The sequence below is a fragment of the Lontra canadensis genome, unplaced genomic scaffold (assembly GCF_010015895.1).
Source record: "Lontra canadensis isolate GAN:19392208 unplaced genomic scaffold, GSC_riverotter_1.0 scaffold65, whole genome shotgun sequence".
NCBI classification, from domain to species: Eukaryota; Metazoa; Chordata; class Mammalia; order Carnivora; family Mustelidae; genus Lontra; species Lontra canadensis.
The window spans coordinates 9,662,132-9,683,480 of record NW_022631059.1 but is presented as its reverse complement, the minus strand read 5'-3'; the positions used below and the strand labels follow the sequence as shown (position 1 = coordinate 9,683,480).

At 50.8% G+C, this 21,349-nt stretch overlaps 1 protein-coding gene across 4 annotated transcripts in view; it reads right to left on the bottom strand.

Annotated features, from left to right (window-relative positions):
- ATP9A (ATPase phospholipid transporting 9A (putative)) overlaps window positions 1-21,349 on the bottom strand; it is a 126,604-nt gene that overhangs the window by 104,553 nt on the left and 702 nt on the right. Inside the window, exon 1 of one of the 4 annotated variants that reach the window (XM_032878960.1) lies at window positions 21,154-21,274. The exons of 1 other annotated variant lie outside the window; for it this stretch is intronic. In XM_032878960.1, the coding sequence (XP_032734851.1) occupies window positions 21,154-21,221 (68 nt within the window). In that variant the 5' untranslated portion in view covers window positions 21,222-21,274. Of the gene's footprint in view, window positions 1-2,591; window positions 2,675-3,124; window positions 3,267-21,153; window positions 21,275-21,349 lie in introns of those variants that run through there. 2 more of the 4 variants (XM_032878962.1, XM_032878961.1) reach the window with 2 other exon arrangements.

Below are 21,349 nucleotides of genomic sequence, written 5' to 3'. Positions count from 1 at the left end.
GATAATACACACATGGGAAAATAACACTGAGAAACGAATAGGCAGACACACACCCAGACCGTTAATTCTGGTTCTCCGGGGGGAAGGGGGCAGTCACGGGTGGCAGGATCTGTCGCCTTTCCTATTTCTCCTGCCAGAAGCCTTTCCCTACTGGTCTCTCGCTGCTCAACAGTGCAGGGCACCCCTTACAGGAGTATGACTCACACTGTGTCTCGCCCCCACGATGAGTCAATGAACGCAGACTCAAGCCCAAGCCTGTCACCTCTCATCCCCGGTCCTCTGTTATCAAGCCTCCGACTGTGGCCAAGGCAAATGAGCTCCAGGACTCTACTTTTCTCCAACTTCCAACCCCTCTGGCAAGACTCCTTCACACCAGATTTCCTTGAGCAACCCATTCCCCTTCCTCTACTTCAAAACCCAACTCTGTGCTCTTCACAGAAAGCAAGTCTGTTCTCCCTTAGACTGCATTTGCCTGTTTGTTTCTAGAAAACTCAAGTCTATGGAAGCCCAGCAAGCAACATAAAAATATTGAACAAAAATAAACCCTGGGTCCAGGGGACAGGGCACACTGAGGACCTGTGGGAAGGAAGTGGCCACCAGGCTGCTCACATACAGACCGTAAGATTCTTTATGACAGAAGGGGCACCTGGGTGGCTCAGATGGTTAAACGTCTGCCTTCGGCTCAGGTCATGATCCCAGAGTCCTGGGATCGAGCCCCACATTGGGCTCCCTGATCAGCAGAGGGCTGCTTCTCCCTCTCCCTGCTACTCTGCCTACTTGTGCTCTCTCTCTGTCAAATAAATAAATTAAATCTTAAAAAAAAAAAAAAAAAAAGACAAGAAGTACAGATTCTGAAGTGCCAGGCCTCGGTTTTTAAATGCTGGTAACTAACACAATATTTAAATATTATGCAAAACTAAAATCACACCGAGGTGTCATTTTTTACTTAGCATGAATAACCAAAATCAAAAAGCTTAATAACACCGGTTTTGATTGGGATGGGCAGACAGACACTTTCCACTGCTCGGAGGGGTTGAGATCAGCACAGCCTTGAGGGAAGGCAGCCTGGTGACTGCTCTCAAAATTACCATGCCGGGGCACCTGGGTAGCTCAGTGGGTTAAAGCCTCTGCCTTCGGCTCAGGTCATGATCTCAGGGTCCTGATATCGAGCCCCATATCGGGCTCTCTGCTCGGTGGGGAGCCTGCTTCCCCCTCTCTCTCTGTCTGCTTCTCTGCCTACTTGTGATCTCTGACTTATGAACTCTGTCTGACTTGTGAACTCTGTCTGTGAAATAAATAAATAAAATCTTTAAAAAGAAATTACCAGGGGCACCTGGGTGGCTCAGTGGGTTAAGCTGCTGCCTTCGGCTCAGGTCATGATCTCAGGGTCCTGGGATCGAGCCCCACATCGGGCTCTCTGCTCGGCGGGGAGCCTGCTTCCTCCTCCCTCTCTGCCTGCTTGTGATCTCTCTCTGTCAAATAAATAAATAAAATCTTTAAAAAAAAAAATAAAAAAAATAAAAAAATAAATAAAAAGAAATTACCAATGCATTCACCTGGACCCAATGATTCCCCTTCGAGATATTATGTACTTTGTAACTGGGCACAAAGACTTAGGTTCAACGTCATTCTCTGTAACATTGTTAGTAATAGGTACCATTAGATATAACCCAGGTGTCCAACAGCGGTAGGGTGGTTATATTAAGTATGGATGGGACGCCTGGGTGGCTCAGTTGGTTAAGCAGCTGCCTTCGGCCAGGTCATGATCCCAGCGTCCTGGGATCGAGTCCCACATCGGGCTCCTTGCTCGGCAGGGAGCCTGCTTCTCCCTCTGCCTCTGCCTGCCATTCTGTCTGCCTGTGCTCGCTCTCTCTCCCTCTCTCTCTCTGACAAATAAATAAATAAAAAATCTTTAAAAAAAAAAAAAAGTATGGTAAGTCTATTCAATGAAATCCGTTAAAGCCATTTTGTTTAAAAAAAAAAAAAAGGAATGAAAAAGCTTTTTATGTAATGACACGAAACAAGCCAAGTGTGTACTCTTAAGTGAAAGAAATATGTCGTGTTGCATCGTGTAGACTAACAACAGAATAAAAAAGGTCAAAATCTATGTGTGGGTGTCTAGATAGATAAATGTAAAATACATAGGCCTTCTTTTGGAAAACGGTCAAAAATTCTCTAGACGACACAGAAGAAATTGAGGAGTGGTTGCACAGAAGGGCACAGGATAGCCAAAGCAGGGGACGGAGGGAGGCTACATTTGCAAAGTACACACTACTGTACCTTTTCAACAGTGAACTATGTGACTGTGAGACTTTTTTTTCTAATATACAAACAAAACAAAGAACCCCACCGCACTCCCCACACAGCACCCAGCTCTCCATCCGCAGCCTCGGAGCTTGGCCAGAAGCCCAGAGGGCAGAACCAGATACTATTCCCCTCACACCCCAGATCGGATATACAGAAGGGGCTCAGATGCCCCATGCAGGCTGAGGCGCCTCTCCGGGGCTTCTCCCCCGCCCCAGCCACACACACACACACACACACACACACACACACACACCCGCCCAGCACGCAGAGACCTGCTGCCTTACCTCGTGTGTTTATACTGTGTCTGCGGCATTGGCTCACGGGTTCCAGACCAGGTCTGGGGCCACAGCCCAGACAGCCGTGTCACTCCCCTCACTCCTCCCCAGAGTCCTGCAGGCAGGCCCTCCCCCTCCTGGAGAGGAGGAAACGGCACCCAGAGCCCAGCGGCAGGTGGGGGCAGAGACGGCCGTGAGTCGGGCAGGCTGGCCTTGGGGCCGGCCCTCGACCACAGCGCTGCGAGAGCTCACGCTCACCCCACGGAAGGATCGGAGAGCTGCCTCCGGGCTGTCGTCGAGACAGCAGCCTAGGGAGGGACCCCTTGACAGGGACACAGCAGGAACGCACCAAGGGTCCCCAGGGGCACCGGCCCGGCTGCGTGGCTCCTCCCTCGGAGCACCGTCAAGGGTAACGGTGGCTAACCCTGCTCCTCTCCACGGGCCCCATGCTTTGGGGACTGAGCGCGCTGCCCGCGTGACCTCACTCAGCCCTCCAAACGACTTGCACAACCACAAGCTCATTTACAGGGAGGTGAACTCACTCGCCCAAGGTCATGCAGCCAGTAAGTGGCGGAGCCCAGACTTGCACCAAGATGGTCTTGCTTGAATCCACGCTCTCAACGCCTTGCGGTCCTCAGCAGCCAACCGTGGCCTTGGGGAGCTGCCCCCTCCTGCCAGGAGCCCCTTCCTTCCCAGCCTCCGGCTCCTCCGCGGCTCCCGGGGAGAAACCGCGGGCGGCTCCACCTCAGGCGTGGCTCTGGCACCGAGACAGCCCCAGGAAGGCCCCGGGGGAGGTTTCCGAGGGCGCCTGCATGCACGACGCGGGAGGATCCCCCGCCAGTCCCTTGCAAAGACTTTAGCTCTAGAAGCAGGTGGCAGGGCTGCTGAGGGTCTAGCTCAGGGACGGCTCGCCGGGGAGGGACACTCCCCAGGCAGCAAGTTCACACCTCTGCTCCCGTGACCGCGGCGGGTGAACGTACCGGGTGAACCAGGGCTCCAGCAGCCGCGCCTCCGACCTCCACTCTCCGCAGGGAAGCCACACGCTACTGCCCTTGGCCCCGGGCTCCACACAAGCCCTGGCATGAGCAACGGTCTTCAGAAAGATTTTCTAGTCATCGTTCAACAAATACTTATCAAACGCTTGCAGACCCTCAGACGTGCCTTAGAAAACCACCGGACGTATGACCGTGAACACTCCAGTCCACCCAGTACGTACGAACGTGAGCACTCCAGTCCAGCCAGTACACCCACAGGGAATGTGCTGTGTACGGAGCGTCTCCCCAGCCGACCACAGGCTCCTTCTGTCTCCACAGGCACCCGTCTCACACATCGATCAACGGGAAGCCCGATTTGTGGTAGACAGAGAGAGGAAAACATGTGTTTTTACTTTTTTTCTTTTTCTTTTAACCTTCCCAATCTCACGGACATGCATTGAACAAAAGGCAAAATAAAAACAGGCTCAGTGGGTTAAGCTCAGTGGGTGGCTCAGTGGGTTAAGCCTCTGCCTTCGGCTCAGGTCATGATCTCAGGGTCCTGGGATCGAGCCACACATGGGCTCTCTGCTCGGCAGGGAACCTGCTCCTCCCCCCGCCTGCCTCTCTGCCTACTTGGGATCTCTCTCTGTCAAATAAATAAATAAAATCTTAAAAAAACAACAACAACAAAAAATGGGTGGAAAGGTCACCACTCATCTCCTGACCTGGAACAGAAGGCAGCTCTGCCATTCCCTCGGCGTAAAATGGCAGAGCCCTTCCAGACAGCCACTCAGCCAGAGCCACATGGTTAGAGCCGTCAGCCGACCACGGATTCCATTTAACCCAGGGAACTGGAGAGTCTAGCTTATGAAAATCGTCTAAACGTTGGGGCACCTGGGTTGGGCCTCTGCCTTTGGCTCGGGTCATGATCTCAGGCTCCTGGGATCAAGTCCCGCATCGGGCTCTCTGCTCAGCAGGGAGCCTGCTTCCCCCTCCCCTCTGCCTGCCTCTCTGCCTACTTGTGATCTCTCTCTGTGTCAAATTAATAAATTTAAAAAATCTTTAAATAAATAAAATCTTTTTTAAAAATTAAAATAAAATTGTCTAAATGCAGGGGCACGTGGGTGGCTCAGTCAGTTGGGTGTCTGACTCTTGATTTCCGCTCAGGTCATGATCTTAGGGTCATGGGACAGGGCCCCACATCAGTGGGGAGTCTGCTGAAGGTTCTCTCTCTCCCTCTCCCTCTGCCCCTCCCCCCAACATTCACACTCTCTCTCTCTTGTTCTCTCCAAAATAAATAATCTTTTAAAAAAAAGTTTCCAAATGTAGGAGAAAGCTTATGCCACGATATCCTCCCTAGGCTAAGCTCTAATTTATAAGAGTAAAATCAAACTGAAATCACGTCACTTAATAGCCACTGGATTAAAACAGAGATCAAAGGAAACACACACCTGAATGCTAACAATAGCAGATAAGGCTTTATATAATTTTAAGAACCACATCTTTGACTTTTCTGTAACAGGAATTACTACTTTAATAATGGAAAAAATAGAACCCTAGTGTACAGAAGTGCCACACAGGGCCCCAGGGCAGGGAAGGGTGCTCGGGCCAGGCTCTGAGCACCTCCTGGGTCTCGCTGGCCCCCTCTGGCTTGCCTGTGCACGGGTCCTTCCTACTCGGGCAAGAGCTGGTGCCCCCGCCCCTGGTTCCATCACCCGGCATGAACCGGCTGATGCTATTCAGGGGGCTGCCAGTGACTACTGACAAAGGCTCAGCCGGGTTAATGCAATTCCCTGAAAATGCTGTAAGTCTCAGCCATTCCGGAGGAAGCTGCTGGGAGCCAGCGCGGATGGAATGGGGGCATCCCCAGGCAAGCAGCAAATACAGGATCAATTAGAATTCTGTAACCCAGGCCCCTGACAAAGGCCTCTGTGGCTAATTCCTTACGGCAACAGGCTACATGAACAAGGAAGGAGGGAGAGAGGAAAGAAAGAAGACAGAGGGAGGCCTGGATCCCCCCTTTCCTTCTGCGAAATGGTTCTGTTGTTTTCCCCCTGGGCTCCGATATTCAGCACATACCTTCACGGAAAGCCCCTGTGCCCTGCACACTGCGTACCCCCCCGATGAATCAGAAATGGGACATCCCTTGGGGAGACGAAGATTTCCAAATAAAACTAAGGGCGCGTGGCTCCCACTCTTCATTCCCTGGCTCCGTCGGTCAGTTAGCACATATTTACTGAGCACCTACTACGTGCACCTCGGTACTAAGCAGTGGGACACGCAAACAAGACAAGTGAGGGCCCTGCCCTTGGGGCACCTATTATTTCCCAGGTGGGCAGGTGGCGACAAGAAACAGCAAAAAGTACACATGACAAGAACATGTCACTGCGGGGAAGGCGGCTCCTGAGTACGTGGTCTGGGAAGACCTCTCTGAAGGAAGAGACCGCTGACCTAGCGCTGAGACAAGAAGGCAGTAGCAGCTTGAAAGCTGGGTGACCCTGGGCTAGTCACCTAACCCCTCCAAGCCCTGGTTTCCCAGGAAACACAACAACGGCGCCAGCCACAGGACTAGGTGTGAAAGCCACAAGACAATCCACCGAAGCCACCGCTTGAGAGGACCGTGGTCCTGGCGGCTAAGCAGACAGGGCAGAACAAAATTCATGCGAGTGCAGCCCTACGTGTCCCTGCAGGCGGGGACTCCTGTCTCTTGAGTTTGCTCCTAGATTCCCGGCATGCAAACTGTTCCCTGGGGGCAGAGCAGGTGCTGGGCAAATACCTACGGGGTAAATGAATCGTAACCCTCTGAAATGTCCCACATTCACAGCTATGTTTCCGGTTTTCTGCGGGGTGGTGAGCGCTGCTGTTCTGTGACAGTCACCGTGCAGACTGGGCTCATCCAGCTCCCAGGAGGTGACGTCGCAAGCCGGGGGGCTGGCGCCTCCCTCAGCTTTCCCTTTCCCTCTCTGTGTCTTTGGGGTGACTCTGCCAGCATCCAGAACAAAATCATAACTTAAAAAGTGAAACTAAGGGGCACCTGGGTGGCTCAGTTGCTTGAGCATCTGCCCATGGTTAAGGTCATGGTCCCGGGATCGAGTCCCGCATCAGGCTCCCTGCTCCGCAGGGGATCTTCCCCCTCTCCCTCTGCCCGCTGCTCCCCCTGCTTGAGTGCACCTACTCCCTCCCTCTCTCTGTCAAATAAGTAAATAAAATCTTTAAAATTTTTAAGTGAAACTAAAATTAGAAACAACTTGTGAAAATACAGGGCACTGGTTAAAGTAAATTAGCCAACCTACTCCAAGAAATATTATGTTGCCATTAAAAATGTCATTTACAAAGTACCTCATGATACAGAGAGAGCCTTATATTAAAATGTTAAATCAACAACAGGAAATGAAAACACATGGGCTACATGGTTATAATTTATAAAACAATGTACACAGAAAGGAGGCTGGGAGAAAACAGGGTATCTATGATGTTCTAAGATAGTCCGTGAAGGAAGTTAACACCAGTGTTCCACTCATCAGTCTTCTCTGTCCTCCCAAGCTTTCTTTAGTACAGATGCACTCATTTTACAATGAAAAGAAAATAAATTTTATATATTTTTACCCTCCCCTCGTGATATGAGCTACTGAAGAAGAGGGTGCTTGGTCAGAGAAGAAAGCCACTGTGATGTGACCGTTTTGCCAAGTCTCACAAACCCTCAGTCCCTTTCCCCTCAACAAAAATCACCTGCTCTGAATGGATATGACAGGAAAAGCCAAATAGTAGATGTCATCAAGACAGGTCACAAAATGCAATTTACCACCTGAGCTCAAATTAAAATGAGTCTTTTAAAAAACTGAAATGACGGCACCCAGGTGGCTCAGTGGGTTAAGGGTTGACTCTTGGTTTTTGGCTCAGGTCATGAGCTCAGGGTCATGAGATTAAGCCCCAGAGCCGGGCTCTGTGCTCATCGGGGAGTCTGCTTGAGATTCTCTCTCTCTACCCTTCCCCCTACTTGCATACACATTCTCTCTCTCAAATAAATAAATCTTAAAAAAAAAAAAATTGAGGGGCGCCTGGGTTGCTCAATTTGTTAAGCATCTGCCTTCAGCTCAGGTCATGATCCCAGGGTCCTAGGAAGAAGCCCCGCATTGGTGCTCACTGGGGAGTCTGCTTCTCCCTCTGCCTCTGCCCCTCCACCTCTGCCCCTCCACACCCCCCACTTACGTGCTCTCTAATAAAAAAAAAAATCTTTAAAAAATAATAAAAATTGGGGTGCCTGGGTGGCTCAGTGGGTTAAGCCTTTGCCTTCTGCTCAGGTCATAATCTCAGGGTCCTGGGATCAAGCCCTGCATCTGGGCTTTCTGCTTGGCGGGGAGCCTGCTTCCCCATCTCTGCCTCTCTGCCTCATTGTGACCTCTCTCTGTGAAATAAATAAATGAAATCTTTAAAAAAAAAAAAGTTTAAAATTAAGAGAAAACTTAAATGAAGTCTTTGTCATTCTAAACCAAAACCACTCTTTTTTTTTTTTTTTAAGATTTTCATTTATTTATTTGTCAGAGAGGGAGAGAGAAAGAGGGAGCACAAGCAGGGAGAGCTACAGGCAGAGGGAGAGGGAGAAGCACACTCCCTGATGAGCAGGGAGCCCAATGGGACCCTGAGATCATGACCTGAGCCAAAGGCAGATACTTAACCCACTAAGCCACCCAGGCATCCCCAAAACCATTCTCAAAGGAAAAAACCCTCTGTTCCTCAGTCTCATCATCTGTAAAGCAGGGCTGTCAGGAGGAACAGGATGTACTTAAAACTCTAGAACACTGCTGGGCACCTAGTAAGCATGCAGTGGTGGTTAGCAACCATTAAAATCGTCATCAAATTCCTCTAGCACAATCCAATTACTAGAACTAGCAACAAACCATACAAAGCACAGCCTGATGTGTGACTGCCGGGAGCTCTTTAAGACAAAGGAAGCGGCCAGTGCCTCCAGCCCCTCCACTTGGCAGAGCACATGGTACATGTTTCAGTTTGGGGGGGGTGAGGGGCTCAGCTCCAGTCCCCATGACTTTTTTTTAAAGATTTTATTTATTCATTTGACAGAGACAGACAGAGCAAGAGAGGGAACACAGCAGAGGAGTGGGAGAGGGAGAAGCAGGCTTCCCGTTGACCAGCGAGCCTGATACCGGGCTCGACCCCAGGACTCTGGGATCACGACCTGAGCTGAAGGCAGACGCTTAACTACTGAGCCACCCAGGCGCCCTTCCAGTGCCCATGACTTTGCAACATGCTCACAGAGGGCTCTGGAGACAGGACTATCTAAAGAGAACTGCTAAGGAACTCATCATCAATTTAGAATGAAGGCTTATTAATAACATCAGCAGATACCCCGCTTGCCAAAATGGTCATAAGTAGGATACTTCCAGTATGAGTTTGCTAGGTTCCCATAATAAAGCACCACAGGATGGGTGCCTTAAATAGAACTTTATTTTCTCCCAGTTCTGGAGGCTAGAAGTCCAAGGTCAAGGTGTAGGCAAGGTAGGTTTCTCCTGGGCCTCTCCCCTTGGTTTGCAGAGGGATGCCCTGCTCCTGGGTCCTCACATGGTCTTTCCTCCCACCCCTGCCATCTCACTTGTGTGTCCCTGTTTCCACTTCTCATAAGGACACCGGTCAGACTGGAACAGGGCCCATCCTAACAGCCTCACATCTTTTTTAAAGGCTCTATCACCAAATACAGGAATCACAGTCCGAGGGCCTGGAGGTTAAGGCTTCAACAGAGAATCTGCGAAGGGCTACACCTCAGCCCCTAACACTTCCCAGGGGCTCTCTTCCAACCACTCAGGGCTTCTGTAGCCACTGAATCAGAAAGCTGAACTCAGAGTGAGGAGCAACAGTCCCAACATGAACTTCTTGCCTAACAGGTATTTCCTTAAGAAATAAAAGGGAGGGAGGGAGGAAGAGGGAGGGAGGGAAGGAGGGAAGGAGGGAGGGAAAGAGAAAGGGGCAACCTTCACAGGACACTAAGGGACACAGCAAGCATAGTGAATACGCATACCCTTAGCCCAGCTGCTCCGAAGAGGTGCAATTTTGCCCCCTCCCACCCCCACTCCCCAACCCCTGGCACAGGGGCACCCTGGGCAACGTCTGCGACATCTCTGGTTGTCATAACTGGGTGGAGGACATTGTTGGCATCCCGTGGGCAGGGGCCTGAGCTGCAACAGACAGGACAGCCCCCACAATAGACAACTGTCACACCCCAAATGTCAACAGTGCTGAGGCTGAGAATTGCTGAGGTCCCACCTGGCCAGGTCTGACTTCACTCTGTGTCACAGCAGATGGCCTGGCAGAGGGTGGGAGATGCTGCCAGGCCCCATTCTACGGGGAGGGCACTGTCCACGCGCCACCCTACTTCCTCCTCGGCGAGGCAGGCCAACAGGCTCCTCCTCCTGGCATTTGGCAAATGCCACAGAGATCTGACTGTGATGACAAAAGCATCCAGCTGCCCTTCATTTCCCACTGGGAGCCTCACTCTCCCTGGTCCCCTTCCAACTGCCCCTCCCAAAATCCCCCCAGACTGTTTATACAATGATAAAGGCAACATGAAGATCCCAAATTGACCTGGTAAACTAGCCATTGTTTAAAACTCATGTTTAAAAAAAAATCTTGGGTTTTCATGGATAACTTGGCAAAACAAAAAACTGTTTTAATCTATTAGCAAAATCAGATTATCCCATTTCCTCCCCCTTACAGCAATATTACAGTATTTTTAGGCTAAAAGCAACATTTTAGCACAGGCGGCTGCTCCCTAAAGATCAGACACGTCTGGGGGCACATCTACAAACTTCACGATCTTTGATGGAATTCATACTTTCTTTAAGTCAGTTCTCTGTTTTTCATGGAAATGTACTCTGAAAGGAAATTCACTATCACTACAACAACAACAATAAAAAAGCAAGTATCACTTGGCAAAAACAGAAAGAACCATAAAAATAATTGCCAGCCTTTCAGGGTCTGGCCATGGGCCACCCAAAGTGATCTTTGGCGACGTTTCTCCACCAATCTTTCCAAATCACACAAATGAAAGAAAACAGATATGAGCTTAAGAATTGGGCACTGTTCTGGGCAAACAGGCAATGTGGTCCGTGGAGCCTCCAACTCTTGGTTTTGGCTCAGGTCATGATCTCAGGGTCCTGGGATCAAGCCCCACGTCAGGCTCCTCACTGAGCACGGAGTCTGCTGGAGATCCTCTCTCTTTCCCTCTGCCTGCCCCCTGCTTGTTCTGTCGGTCCTTTAAAATAAATAAATAAATCTTAAAAAAAAAAAAAAAGGCAGGGGGTGACATCTGGGCAGCTCAGTCGATTAAGCACCTGCCTTCAGCTCAAGTCGATTCTAGGGTCCTGGGATCGAGTTCTGTATGGGGCTCCCCGCCGAGCAGGGAGCACATTTCTCCCTCTGCCTGCTGCTCCCCCTGCGTGCGCTCACTCGTACACACTCTCTCTCTGACAAATAAATAAATAAAATTTTTAAAAAAATCAGCACTTTTCTAGCTCTTTAGGTAAAAGTCATTGCTAAGAACATTACAAGTAGTCTTTTTCTTTTTTTTTTTTTAAAGATTTTATTTATTTGACAGAGAGAGAGATCACAAGCAGGCAGAGAGGCAGGCAGAGAGAGAGGGGAAAGCAGGCTCCCTGATGAGCAGAGAGCCCGATGCGGGGCTCAATCCCAGGACCCTGAGATCATGACCTGAGCCGAAGGCAGAGGCTTAACCCACGGAGCCACCCAGGCACCCCACAAGTAGTCTTTTCCTTTAGAAATTAAACCAAAGTCCAGTCACTGTCATAAGTAAAGCTGGAGGCACCCCACATCCATTCCCAAAAGTGGCCACAAAATACCACCAGAGTGAATTCAGGACTTCCATCATTTGCACTTGGGAACGATGCTAAAAGAACATTCTATTCTAAGAATAGCCAGAAGTCCAAAGACGGATTGGTCGGTGCCTTGGTTCTTCAAGCTTGTTGCATGGGTGCCTTAGGTCAACGTCAAACAGCCACACTCTCTCTTTGGGACTGGCGGGCAGGGCCTCCAGCCACCAGCCCTCCTCTAGGAAGCCCCCTTACAGCACGGCTCCCACATTCACCTCTACGCTTCAGCATCCCTGCCCAGGTTTGTAATTCCAATCCCCCTGGCGTCACTGCCTGGTTCTGGGCAGGGACTCTGGAACAGGAAATGGTTGGCGTAAGTACAGCTGACCGGGCTGGCAGAGGACGCAGAGGGCACTTTCCAGTGGGCCGCTGTCCAGGCTTGTCTCAACTATTCTCGTCCAAGGGGGCAAAGAGCTGTTTACACAACTCTCCATTCCACCATGGGGAGGGGCAGGGCTGGGGGCTACAGATGTCACCGATCAGCACACCCCCATCCTCCATCCTGCCCCCAAGCACACCTCTGTAGCCTGTATACCTAATACCACCCTCACGGTGTCAACACACACACACACACACACACACACACACACACCCCTATATACATCTGATCCTCATTACTTGTGGTTTCTGTATTTGCAAATCCACCCACTACCTAAAATTTATAACCTCAAAATCAATGCTCACAGGAGTGTCGTGGTCACTCACAGACACGTGTGGCAAAACATCTGTACCACCTCTCACAACTTCCCCAGATGAGGTGGGACAGAGCGACATGTCCAGTCCAGCTCCACACTGTACATGCAGCCCTTCCCACCATCTGCTTAGGGCCATGGTTTGTGCACTTTGGAGCTTTTTGTTAGTGATCATCACTGTTTCAAAGAGCCCCCAAGCATAGCGCTGACATGTTGTCCAGTGTCCTGAGAATAGGAAGCTTTATGAGTCACAGCGCTGCTGGTCACAAGTCCACTGCTAATTAATCAAAAACATATATTCAATACAGAGTCCTGGGTGCCTGAGTGGCTCAGTGGGTTAAGCCTCTGCCTTCAGCTCAGGTCATGATCTCAGGGTCCTGGGATGGAGTCCCGCATCGGGCTCTCTGCTTGGCAGGGAGCCTGCTTCTTCTTCCTCCTCCTCTCTCTGCCTACTTGTGATCTCTGTCAAATAAATAAATAAAATCTTAAAAAAAAAAAAAAAGTACCAACATCAAAGGGGCACCATGCAGGGTGGGCAAGAAAACCTTGGTTCAGAGCCGAGACACTGACGACCCCGAGGAAGCACTGCTTCTCCCGCCAGCGGCCAGGGAGCGGGTCACACAACACGTCCGTTTAAATTCTGCACCCTCTGGGATGCCTGGTGACTCAGACGGTTGGGCGTCTGCCCTTGGCTCAGGTCATGATCCCAGGGTCGCCGGGATGGGGTCCCTCATCAGGCTCCCTGCTCAGCGGGGCGTCTGCCTCTCCCTCTGTCAGCGGCTCCCCCTGCTTGTGTTCTCTTTCTCTGATAACTAACTAAATAAATAACATTTTAATTAATTCTGCACCCTCAAGCAAAAGGTAAGCATGAGCTCTGAGCCTTGGGATATGAAGCCAGGGCAGGAATGTGCTCCCGGGCTTAGGGGATCCAACCATCCAGCACTGGTCCCCGCTCGCTGCTGTAACCCATCACCATGTGTCTATCATCTTATGGTTCTAGAGGTCAGGAGTCCACAGCAGGTCTCACCCGCCTCCAGTCAAGATGTCAGCAGGGCCGGGTTCCCTCTGGAAGCCGTTTGTTTCCTTGAAGTTTCCCGTTTCCAGATGCCCCCCTCACCTCCCCCTACCCTGCCCCCTGCACGCGCTCCCTTCTCCATCTCCAAGCCAGCAGCCCCCGTCTTCCAGGTCTTCCAGAGTCTCCCGGACTCACTCTCCTCAATTTCAAGGGCGTCTGTGATGACACTGGGCCCAGCTGGCTAATCCAGGACAGGCTCCCCGTCTCACAATCATTCACTTCATCGCACTGGCAAAGTCCGTTTTGCCATGGAAGTTCATACACTCTCGGGTCTAGGGTCTGTCATTCTGCCCAACCCCCTCCGCATGCAACCCAGATTCCGTATTCTTTTACTCTTTTCCCTTAAATGCTTGACTACTTGCATGAATGGCATATAAGGTTTTTCACATAAATCATCCACCAAAAAAACTCCTCACTAGAATATGCAGCTTTTATTTATTTTTTTTTTTTTAAGATTTATTCATTAGAGGGGCGCCTGGGTGGCTCAGTGGGTTAAAGCCTCTGCCTTCGGCTCGGGCCATGATCCCAGGGTCCTGGGATGGAGCATCGCATTGGGCTCTCTGCTCAGCAGGGAGCCTGCTTCCTCCTCTCTCTCTCTGCCTGCCTCTCTGCCTGCTTGTAGTCTCTGTCAAATAAATAAATAAAATCTTAAAAAAATAAAGATTTATTCATTAGAGAGAGAAAGAGAGAGAGAAAGTATGCACACAGAAGCAGGGGGAGAGGCAGAGGGATAGGGAGAAGCAGACACCCACTGAGCAGGGAGCCCGTCATGGGGCTCGATCCCAGGACATGGAGATCACGACCTGAGCCGAAAGGCAGACGCTTAACCATCTGAGCCACCCAGGCGCCCCAAGAGTCTTGTATTTAAAGATGAAAACTCACCTCACAAGCCCAGACACCACCTAAGCTTCTGTCCCTCGGTAGAGGAAAAGAGACAAAGTCAGAGGGAACCCAGGGAGTCTTCTCTCTGCCTGAGGCTCCCTTCTGGTACTCACACCCCCAAGTTTCCCACCCCCACGCTCAAATCATGTGGTTAAGACTTGGTGCATCCACCAGCGAAGACTGTGGGCCACAGAGTCACGTCAGAAGAAGGAGTGAGCAGCATTCTGAGAACGCCCAACAGACTTCTGCCTGGATTATCGAGGTTACCATCCCCCATCCCCAGGAGACCATAAACTGGAGATCAGCTTCAGGCATTCCTTCTCTCAAAAAGGACTTACTGGACACCTACTCTGTGCCAGCCTCTGTGTGATGGTGATTAACCTGTCACCAACCGGGGCCCCACTGTTCCCAGCCGAATGATCACACAAGCCCATGTCACACTCCAACTGTGCAAGACAGAAAAGAAGCAGAGAGGCTCTAAGTGGGATCTGATCGCTCATCAGGAACATCAGCGAAGGCGCCCTTGAGGATGGGAGACCCCAGTATGGCTTCATTGACTAGGTGAAGAGGGGAGAGGACATTCCAGGCAGAGAACAGGATGTGCAAAGGTCCTGTGTCCAGAGGGACCTCAGGAGGAGAGAGTGAATACAGTGTGGCTACAGGGGAAAAAGGCCAGGCTACAGTATACAGTGTGTGAAGGTGATGATGGAAGGAAGCAGGGGCCACAGCAGAACTTTCTGTGATGGTGGAAATGCATGTACTTTCATCATCCCACATGCAGACACTGCCCACACGCAGGTACCAGGGACTGAAAGGTGGCTAGTGCCACTAAGGCACTAAATTTTTACCTGTATGTAATTCTAATTATCCTAACTCTGAATGTAAATAGCCACATGAGACTCATGACCACCATGGTGGGCGGCACAGGGCCTCAAGAAATGGAAAGCTACAAGAGGGCTTCGAGCAAACCGTTTTCATGATCAGTGCATCTGGCCACCTCTGCTCTGGCCGCAGGGTGGACCCTTCACTGACCAGTGGACACCTTGGATGCAGGGAGGTAAGTGACGACAGTGATGGTGATGGCAGCCTTGAGGGACATGTGTGCAGACTGCCATGTGCCAGGCAATTTGGAGTGGGGGAGGGAGGGGGAACATGGGAGGCGTTGGTAAAGGATGAGCCAAGGAAGATGAGGGCAAAGGCAGCATCTGGGATGATGCCTGGGTTTCCAGATTGTGCCACTGAGGAGACGGTACCGGCTCTGGGAGGTTGGGAACACCAGAGGAGGGAAGACCAGGCTTGTGGTGGGAGCGAGACCGTGAGTTGCTTTCAAGCAGGCTGAGGGCAAGAGCCAGGAGGTGGACAGACGACTTGGTTCTCTGGTAGGGTGGCCACTGGGGCCGTGGGTATGGGTGAGCTCCACCCAGACTTCTAAAGGGAAGGAGGTCCAGGACCAAATTAATGGTGAAAGAGGAGGCAGAACCATCCCGTCATGGAGGACACAGGAAACACTGACACACTGCCTCTCTAAAACTCAGGGTAGATAGGAGAAATGAAAGCCTTTGTCCACAAAGAGACTTGAATGTTCTTTATGGTATTAGTCATAATACGCAAAAACCAGAAATAATCCAAATGTCCATCTTGGTTAAAAAAAAAAGTATATACCCATATATAATCTACCCTATTATATATTAAAGGGTATATTATATACCCTATTAAGCAATAAAAAGGCACTTTGAAACCACTGTGCTGAAAGAAACCAGACACAAAGATGACATATTGCATGATTTCATTTACATGAAATTTCCAAAAAATGCAAACCTATGGAAATAGAAACATCAGTGGGACCAAGTGCAAATGGGCATGAGAACGGAAGTGTCTGAAAACCAGACTGTGATGATAGCTGCACCAACTCTGTAATTTTACTTCTATTATTTTTACCTTTATTTTTAAGTAATCTCTACACCCAATGTGGGGCTTGAACTCACAACCCAGAGATCAAGTCTCATGCTCTTCCCAATAAGCCAGCCAGGCGCCCCTATTAACTTTGCTTAAAAAAAATAAAATAAAATAAAATAAAATAAAATCAATGAATTGTGAGGCACCTGGGTGGGTCAGTCAGTTAAGTTAATCATTAGCTCTGCCTTGATCTCAGGGTCCTGGGATTGAGGGTCCTGGGATCCAGCCCCGCTTCTTCGGGCTCCCTGCTCAGTGGGGAGTCTGCCTCTCCCTCTCTCCCTCCTTGTTCATGCTTGCACTCGCTCTAATAAATAAAATCTTTTAAAGTAAAAAAAAAATCAACAAACTGTACATTACTACGTATTTTGTTATGTAAATTATGCCTCAATAAAATTGTTAAAAAAAATTTAGTAGGGGGCGCCTGGGTGGCTCAGTGGGTTAAAGCCTCTGCCTTCAGCTCAGGTCATGATCCCAGGGTCCTGGGATCAAGCCCCACATCGGGCTCTCTGCTCAGCGGGGAGCCTGCTTCCCTTCCTCTGTCTCTGCCTGCCTCTCTGCCTACTTGTGACCTCTGTCAAATAAATAAGTAAAATCTTAAAAAAAATAAGATTTAGTAGAATACGAACCTAATCAGGACTTCCTAAACCCAATTCATTGTCTGGAACTTCCTAGTCCAAATACATCAAAAATCAAAGCATCCTCATCCAATATGACCACAAAGTCTTAGTTTGGCCAGAGCACAAGCTCCTTGCCCTACAATATCCCAGGCCTCCATATACCTGGTTGGAGTAGCTGAAAGAAGATAATCATTTTCCCAGCTTTGATCAGAACAGAGTCATGAGATCCATGGTATTTTTAATGTCCTATTATCAAAGGCCCCTTTCTCTCAACGCAGGCTTCCGGAACACCCCCAGGAGCAAACCTCATGCAGAGGCCTGTTTATCCCCATTTGCCCCAGCAAATACTAAGATGTACTGAGTGCTTACTGTTCTAAACCATACACGGATTAAGTCTCTAAAACGACGCTCTGAGGTAGCCAGAATTCTTGTTCGTCCCACTTTACAGATGGAAAAACTGAGACCCAGAGAGGTGAAATAATTTTCTCAAAGTCAAAGAGCTAGTCAGAGATGGAGCCTGGACTTGAACCAGGCACCTCAACTCTGGAACCCACACTCCTCGCAACCAACGTCTGGTCCTGCACCAAGAAGGGAACGCCATCCAAGGAGCCACAAAGCTCGTTTAGCCAGAGAATGGTTTCCAGCAACGCTGTGCGCACGCCATGTTTCCTACCTGAGCCACTGGGGAAAGTTTCCCAGCATCAGGATGTGGAAACTTAATCGAGAGAGAGAGAGAACATCGGAGCCACAGGATTCCGTCAGCGAATAAACTACACGTCCTGGTAACATGCACTGAGTGACCCAGCGTTAATTACCCTCTGTCTCCTGGGACTCACAGCACCTACGCTTTCGGTTTAACCATAAAACCCTCAACCATCCTATAGCTTACAGCCATTTAGACGAAATGAGTCAACTGGGTTCAAATCCACCCCCTCACACTGGCTATCTCTGTGACCTCACACAAATGATTTAACATCACCAAATCTTAACTTTCCTTGTCTATAAATGAGGAAACTAGCTCCCAAAACCCATACAGTCATTACAAGGATTAAAACAGGGCTACTGGGGCACCCGGGTGGCTCAGTTGGTTAACCGTCTGCCTTCAGCTCAGGTCATGATCTCGGTGTCCTGGGATGGAGCCCCCATAGGGCTCCCTGCTCAGTGGGGAGCCTAGGTCTTCCTCTCCCTCTCCCTCTGCCCTTCCCCACACTGCTTGTGCTTGCTTGCGTGAGCACGCAAGGGCGAGAGAGAGAAAGCATGTGTGCTCTCTCATTCTCTCTCTCAAATAAATAAAATCTTTAAAAAAAAAAAAAAAAAGGCTACTTATCTCAAGAACTCAGAGAGCCTGACCAACCACAAACAGAAAGTCCCTGATTCATGGCAATTCAAATTCAGATTTTTCAACTTTACTATAGTGCAAAATCTATATGCATTTGATATCAAATTTTGAACTGTAACCATTTCCCGGTGATGCGATCCTCCGTGGTGATGCTGGGCAGCAATGAGCCCCTGCTGGCCACATAATCACAGGGGTAAGAACTGAGGCACTGACAACCACCTCATTCCCATACAACCATTCTGTCACTTTCAATATTCAATGCATTATGTGAAATATGCAGCACTTTGTTATCAAACAGGCTTTATGTGACATGATTTCCACAACGGTAGGCTAACTTAAGTGTTCTGAGCATGTTTAAGGCGGGCCAGGCTAAACTATGATGTTCCTTAGGTTAAGTGTAGTAAATGCACTTTCAGCTTCAGGTATTTTCAGCTTACAACAGGTTTATCGGGATGTAACCCCATCCAAAGTCCAGAAACATCTTGTGCATCGCATGGGGCTCCTTGCTCAGATGGGAGCCTGCTTCTCCCTCTGCCTGCCATTCCCCCTGCCTGCCATTCCCCCTGCCTGTGCCTCTCTCCCTAATAGACAAAATCCTTAAAAGAAAAAAAGTCCAGGAACATCTGTATTAGTTTCTTCTTCAACTCCCCCTCATTATATTTCAGGGAGCTCCGCACCACTCTGCTCCCAAAGCGTTTCCAAACACCCAGATTCCCCCCCTTGATGTGGCTACTCCTAAAAATGCAAATTAAATATGAAAAAATATACACATATGCCTGGCTCTCCTGATAGAGGATCTGAATCTCAATCAGAGTCACTGTTTAGGAAATAAATTAGTTCCAAAGTGGCAAATTCTAAAAGGGAGTGAGTTCCTCCACTCCAACACCAAACAAATTTTGTTAACTCTCTGCACCACTCCCTCCGACCCCCATATTAACAGTACATCTCTATCCTGGTAATCATCACTTTTAAATAATTACCTGCATTTCTCTCTCATGCACTGAATCAGGGGTTCTCAACTACCACAGCACAGTAAAATCATACCGGGGGCTTTAAAAAATAAAAGACACCCAGGTCCCACCCCAGATTATTTCAAAGGTTTAACACAGGGGCAGAGGTGGTAGTTGTTAAGGTCCCCAGGTGATTTCAATGCACAGCCAGCGTCAGGAGGCCTGTGCGAGTTTGAAAGGGCTTGGTTTTTTTGTGTTTGGGTTTTTTGTTTTGTGTGTGTGTCTGTCTGTGTGTGTGTGTGTGTGTGTGTGTGTTTTAAAGATTTCATTTATTTATTTGAGAGAAGGACAGAAAGAGCAGTGAGGAGGAGCGGGTGAGGGAAGGAGAGAGGGAGGAAGGAAGGGAGAGAGGACTAGAAGAAGAAAGGGAGAGAGGGAGAGAGGAAGAGAGAGAGAGAGAAAGAAAAGCAAACTCCCCGGAGAGCAGGAAGCCCCATGCGGGGCTCAATCCCAGGTCCTGGAGATCATGACCCCAGCCAAAGACAGACGCCCAACCCGCTGGGCCACCCAGGCGCCGTCGACAAGGCTTATTTAATTAATCTTTGCCTTCCCGTCCCCTGGCACCGCCCCTGCACCAAGTAGGCGGCTCATAATTGTTTTTAAACGCGAATTGTAACTAGAGGACTTGAGTCCACTGATAAAACAAATCCATTGAAGTATTTACCGAGGGTGTATCTCACACGCGGTCACTATCCAGGCACAGAGCTCAAGTTAATCATCATTGTTTAGCCTTGAGTAGTCAGGATTAAAAGACGCGAGAACAGTGAAAGCAGGGATGGGGGGCTGTCTTCGGGCGGACCGACCCTGAGCGCAGTCTCCATTTCTCAGCATCTCCCCCGCAGTCCTTAACCTCACTGAGCTCCTTTCTCCTCTGTTTTACATCAACAGGGGCCTCCGCAACACTCAAGGAAGACGGGGACAAAGACCCCACAAAATGGCAGCTAGCGTCACTCTTTTTTTTTTTTTTTTTTTTTTAATTCCACGGACACCTGATGGAAGCAAGCAACCCTAAGGGCGCACCCTCCCCGCGTCCTGCACCAAGCAACTGACGCCGCATTCAGCAGCCGCCACAAGGAAATGGCCTGAGCGCAGGATGTTAAGGGAAAGGGCGGGTCCAAGGCCGCAGCCCCGCCCAGCTCCCGGCCTCAGCCGAGAGGGGACGTCAACCTCACCTGGGCAGCCTCGGAAAAAGCACATTTCCAGGTTCCACCCCCACCCCCAAGAACTCTGATTGGCGGGCCTGGCCAAGGCCAGGGAATGTGCATTTATTTTAACCACCCCCCCCCCCCCCGGCCCATCAATCCTTACCCCCAGGTAAGTCTGTCGCAGGCAGAAGTCCCTCACAATCTCAACAGGTCACTGCCACCCTCCGAACGGAAGGACAGCAGGGCACAAAATACCTACCTGTCCTCTCTCTCTAGGAGAAGGAAACGCACGCCTAGGCGGCCCTGGGGTCTGCCAATGCGGGGAACGCACAGCAGGTGGCAACCCCCACCCCTGCCAGGGGGGCTCCTTCCCTCAAATAGTGGGGAGCGGGAGGTCCTCCCGTGGACCAGGAGGAGCCCCGCCCAGCCTCCTGCGGCTGCGGGTTTCAGATAGACCCAGGGCCGGGAAGGCAAGGCGGCGTCCGGAGGCTGGGACCCGGAGGCGCTGATGGGGGACCCCGCGGCGGGTCTGCGGAGGAGGCCGAGCCTCGCCCCCCCAGTAAGCTCAGCATATCCGGGCTCCCGAGGGCCGTTCCCAGGCGCGGAGCAAGGTTTGATGTGGACCAGATCGTAATCACAACGACAAGAAGTAATCAGGAAACAATAAAGGGGTGAAAAGGCTCGGCTGGTCTTAATTCCGCGCGCGATAAACAGCGCCGGGGCGGGTCCGGCTTCTCGGGGTTTCTCAAGGAAGGTGGGCAGGAGTGCAAGGCGGCCGCGCGCTCGGGCCCAGAAGGGACCGGATCGCCCACGGGGCCCGGGCCCGAGCTGCAGCGGGGATGACCCGCCCGCCTCCCCGGCCAGCCGCCGGCTCATGGCGCCGGGTGCGGCGCGGCCAACCTGTCAGGCCCGGCCAGGCCGCCCCGGCGCCCAACCCCGGCCCGCGCGGACAAAGGCGGCCGCCGTCCCCGGGCCCCGCTCACCCGGCGCGGGGCCTGCTGTCCATCCGCTTCTTCTGGCGCACCGGCTGCAGCGGGATGTTGTCCGTCATGTCGCCCGCACCGCCCGCCTTGGCCGCCGCGCCCCCAGCGCCGCCTGGGCCGCCGCCCGGTCCGGCCTCCGCGCCGCCGCCCGCCGGCGCCGCGCCGCCCCGGGGGAGGAGGCGGCGGCAGCGGGCGG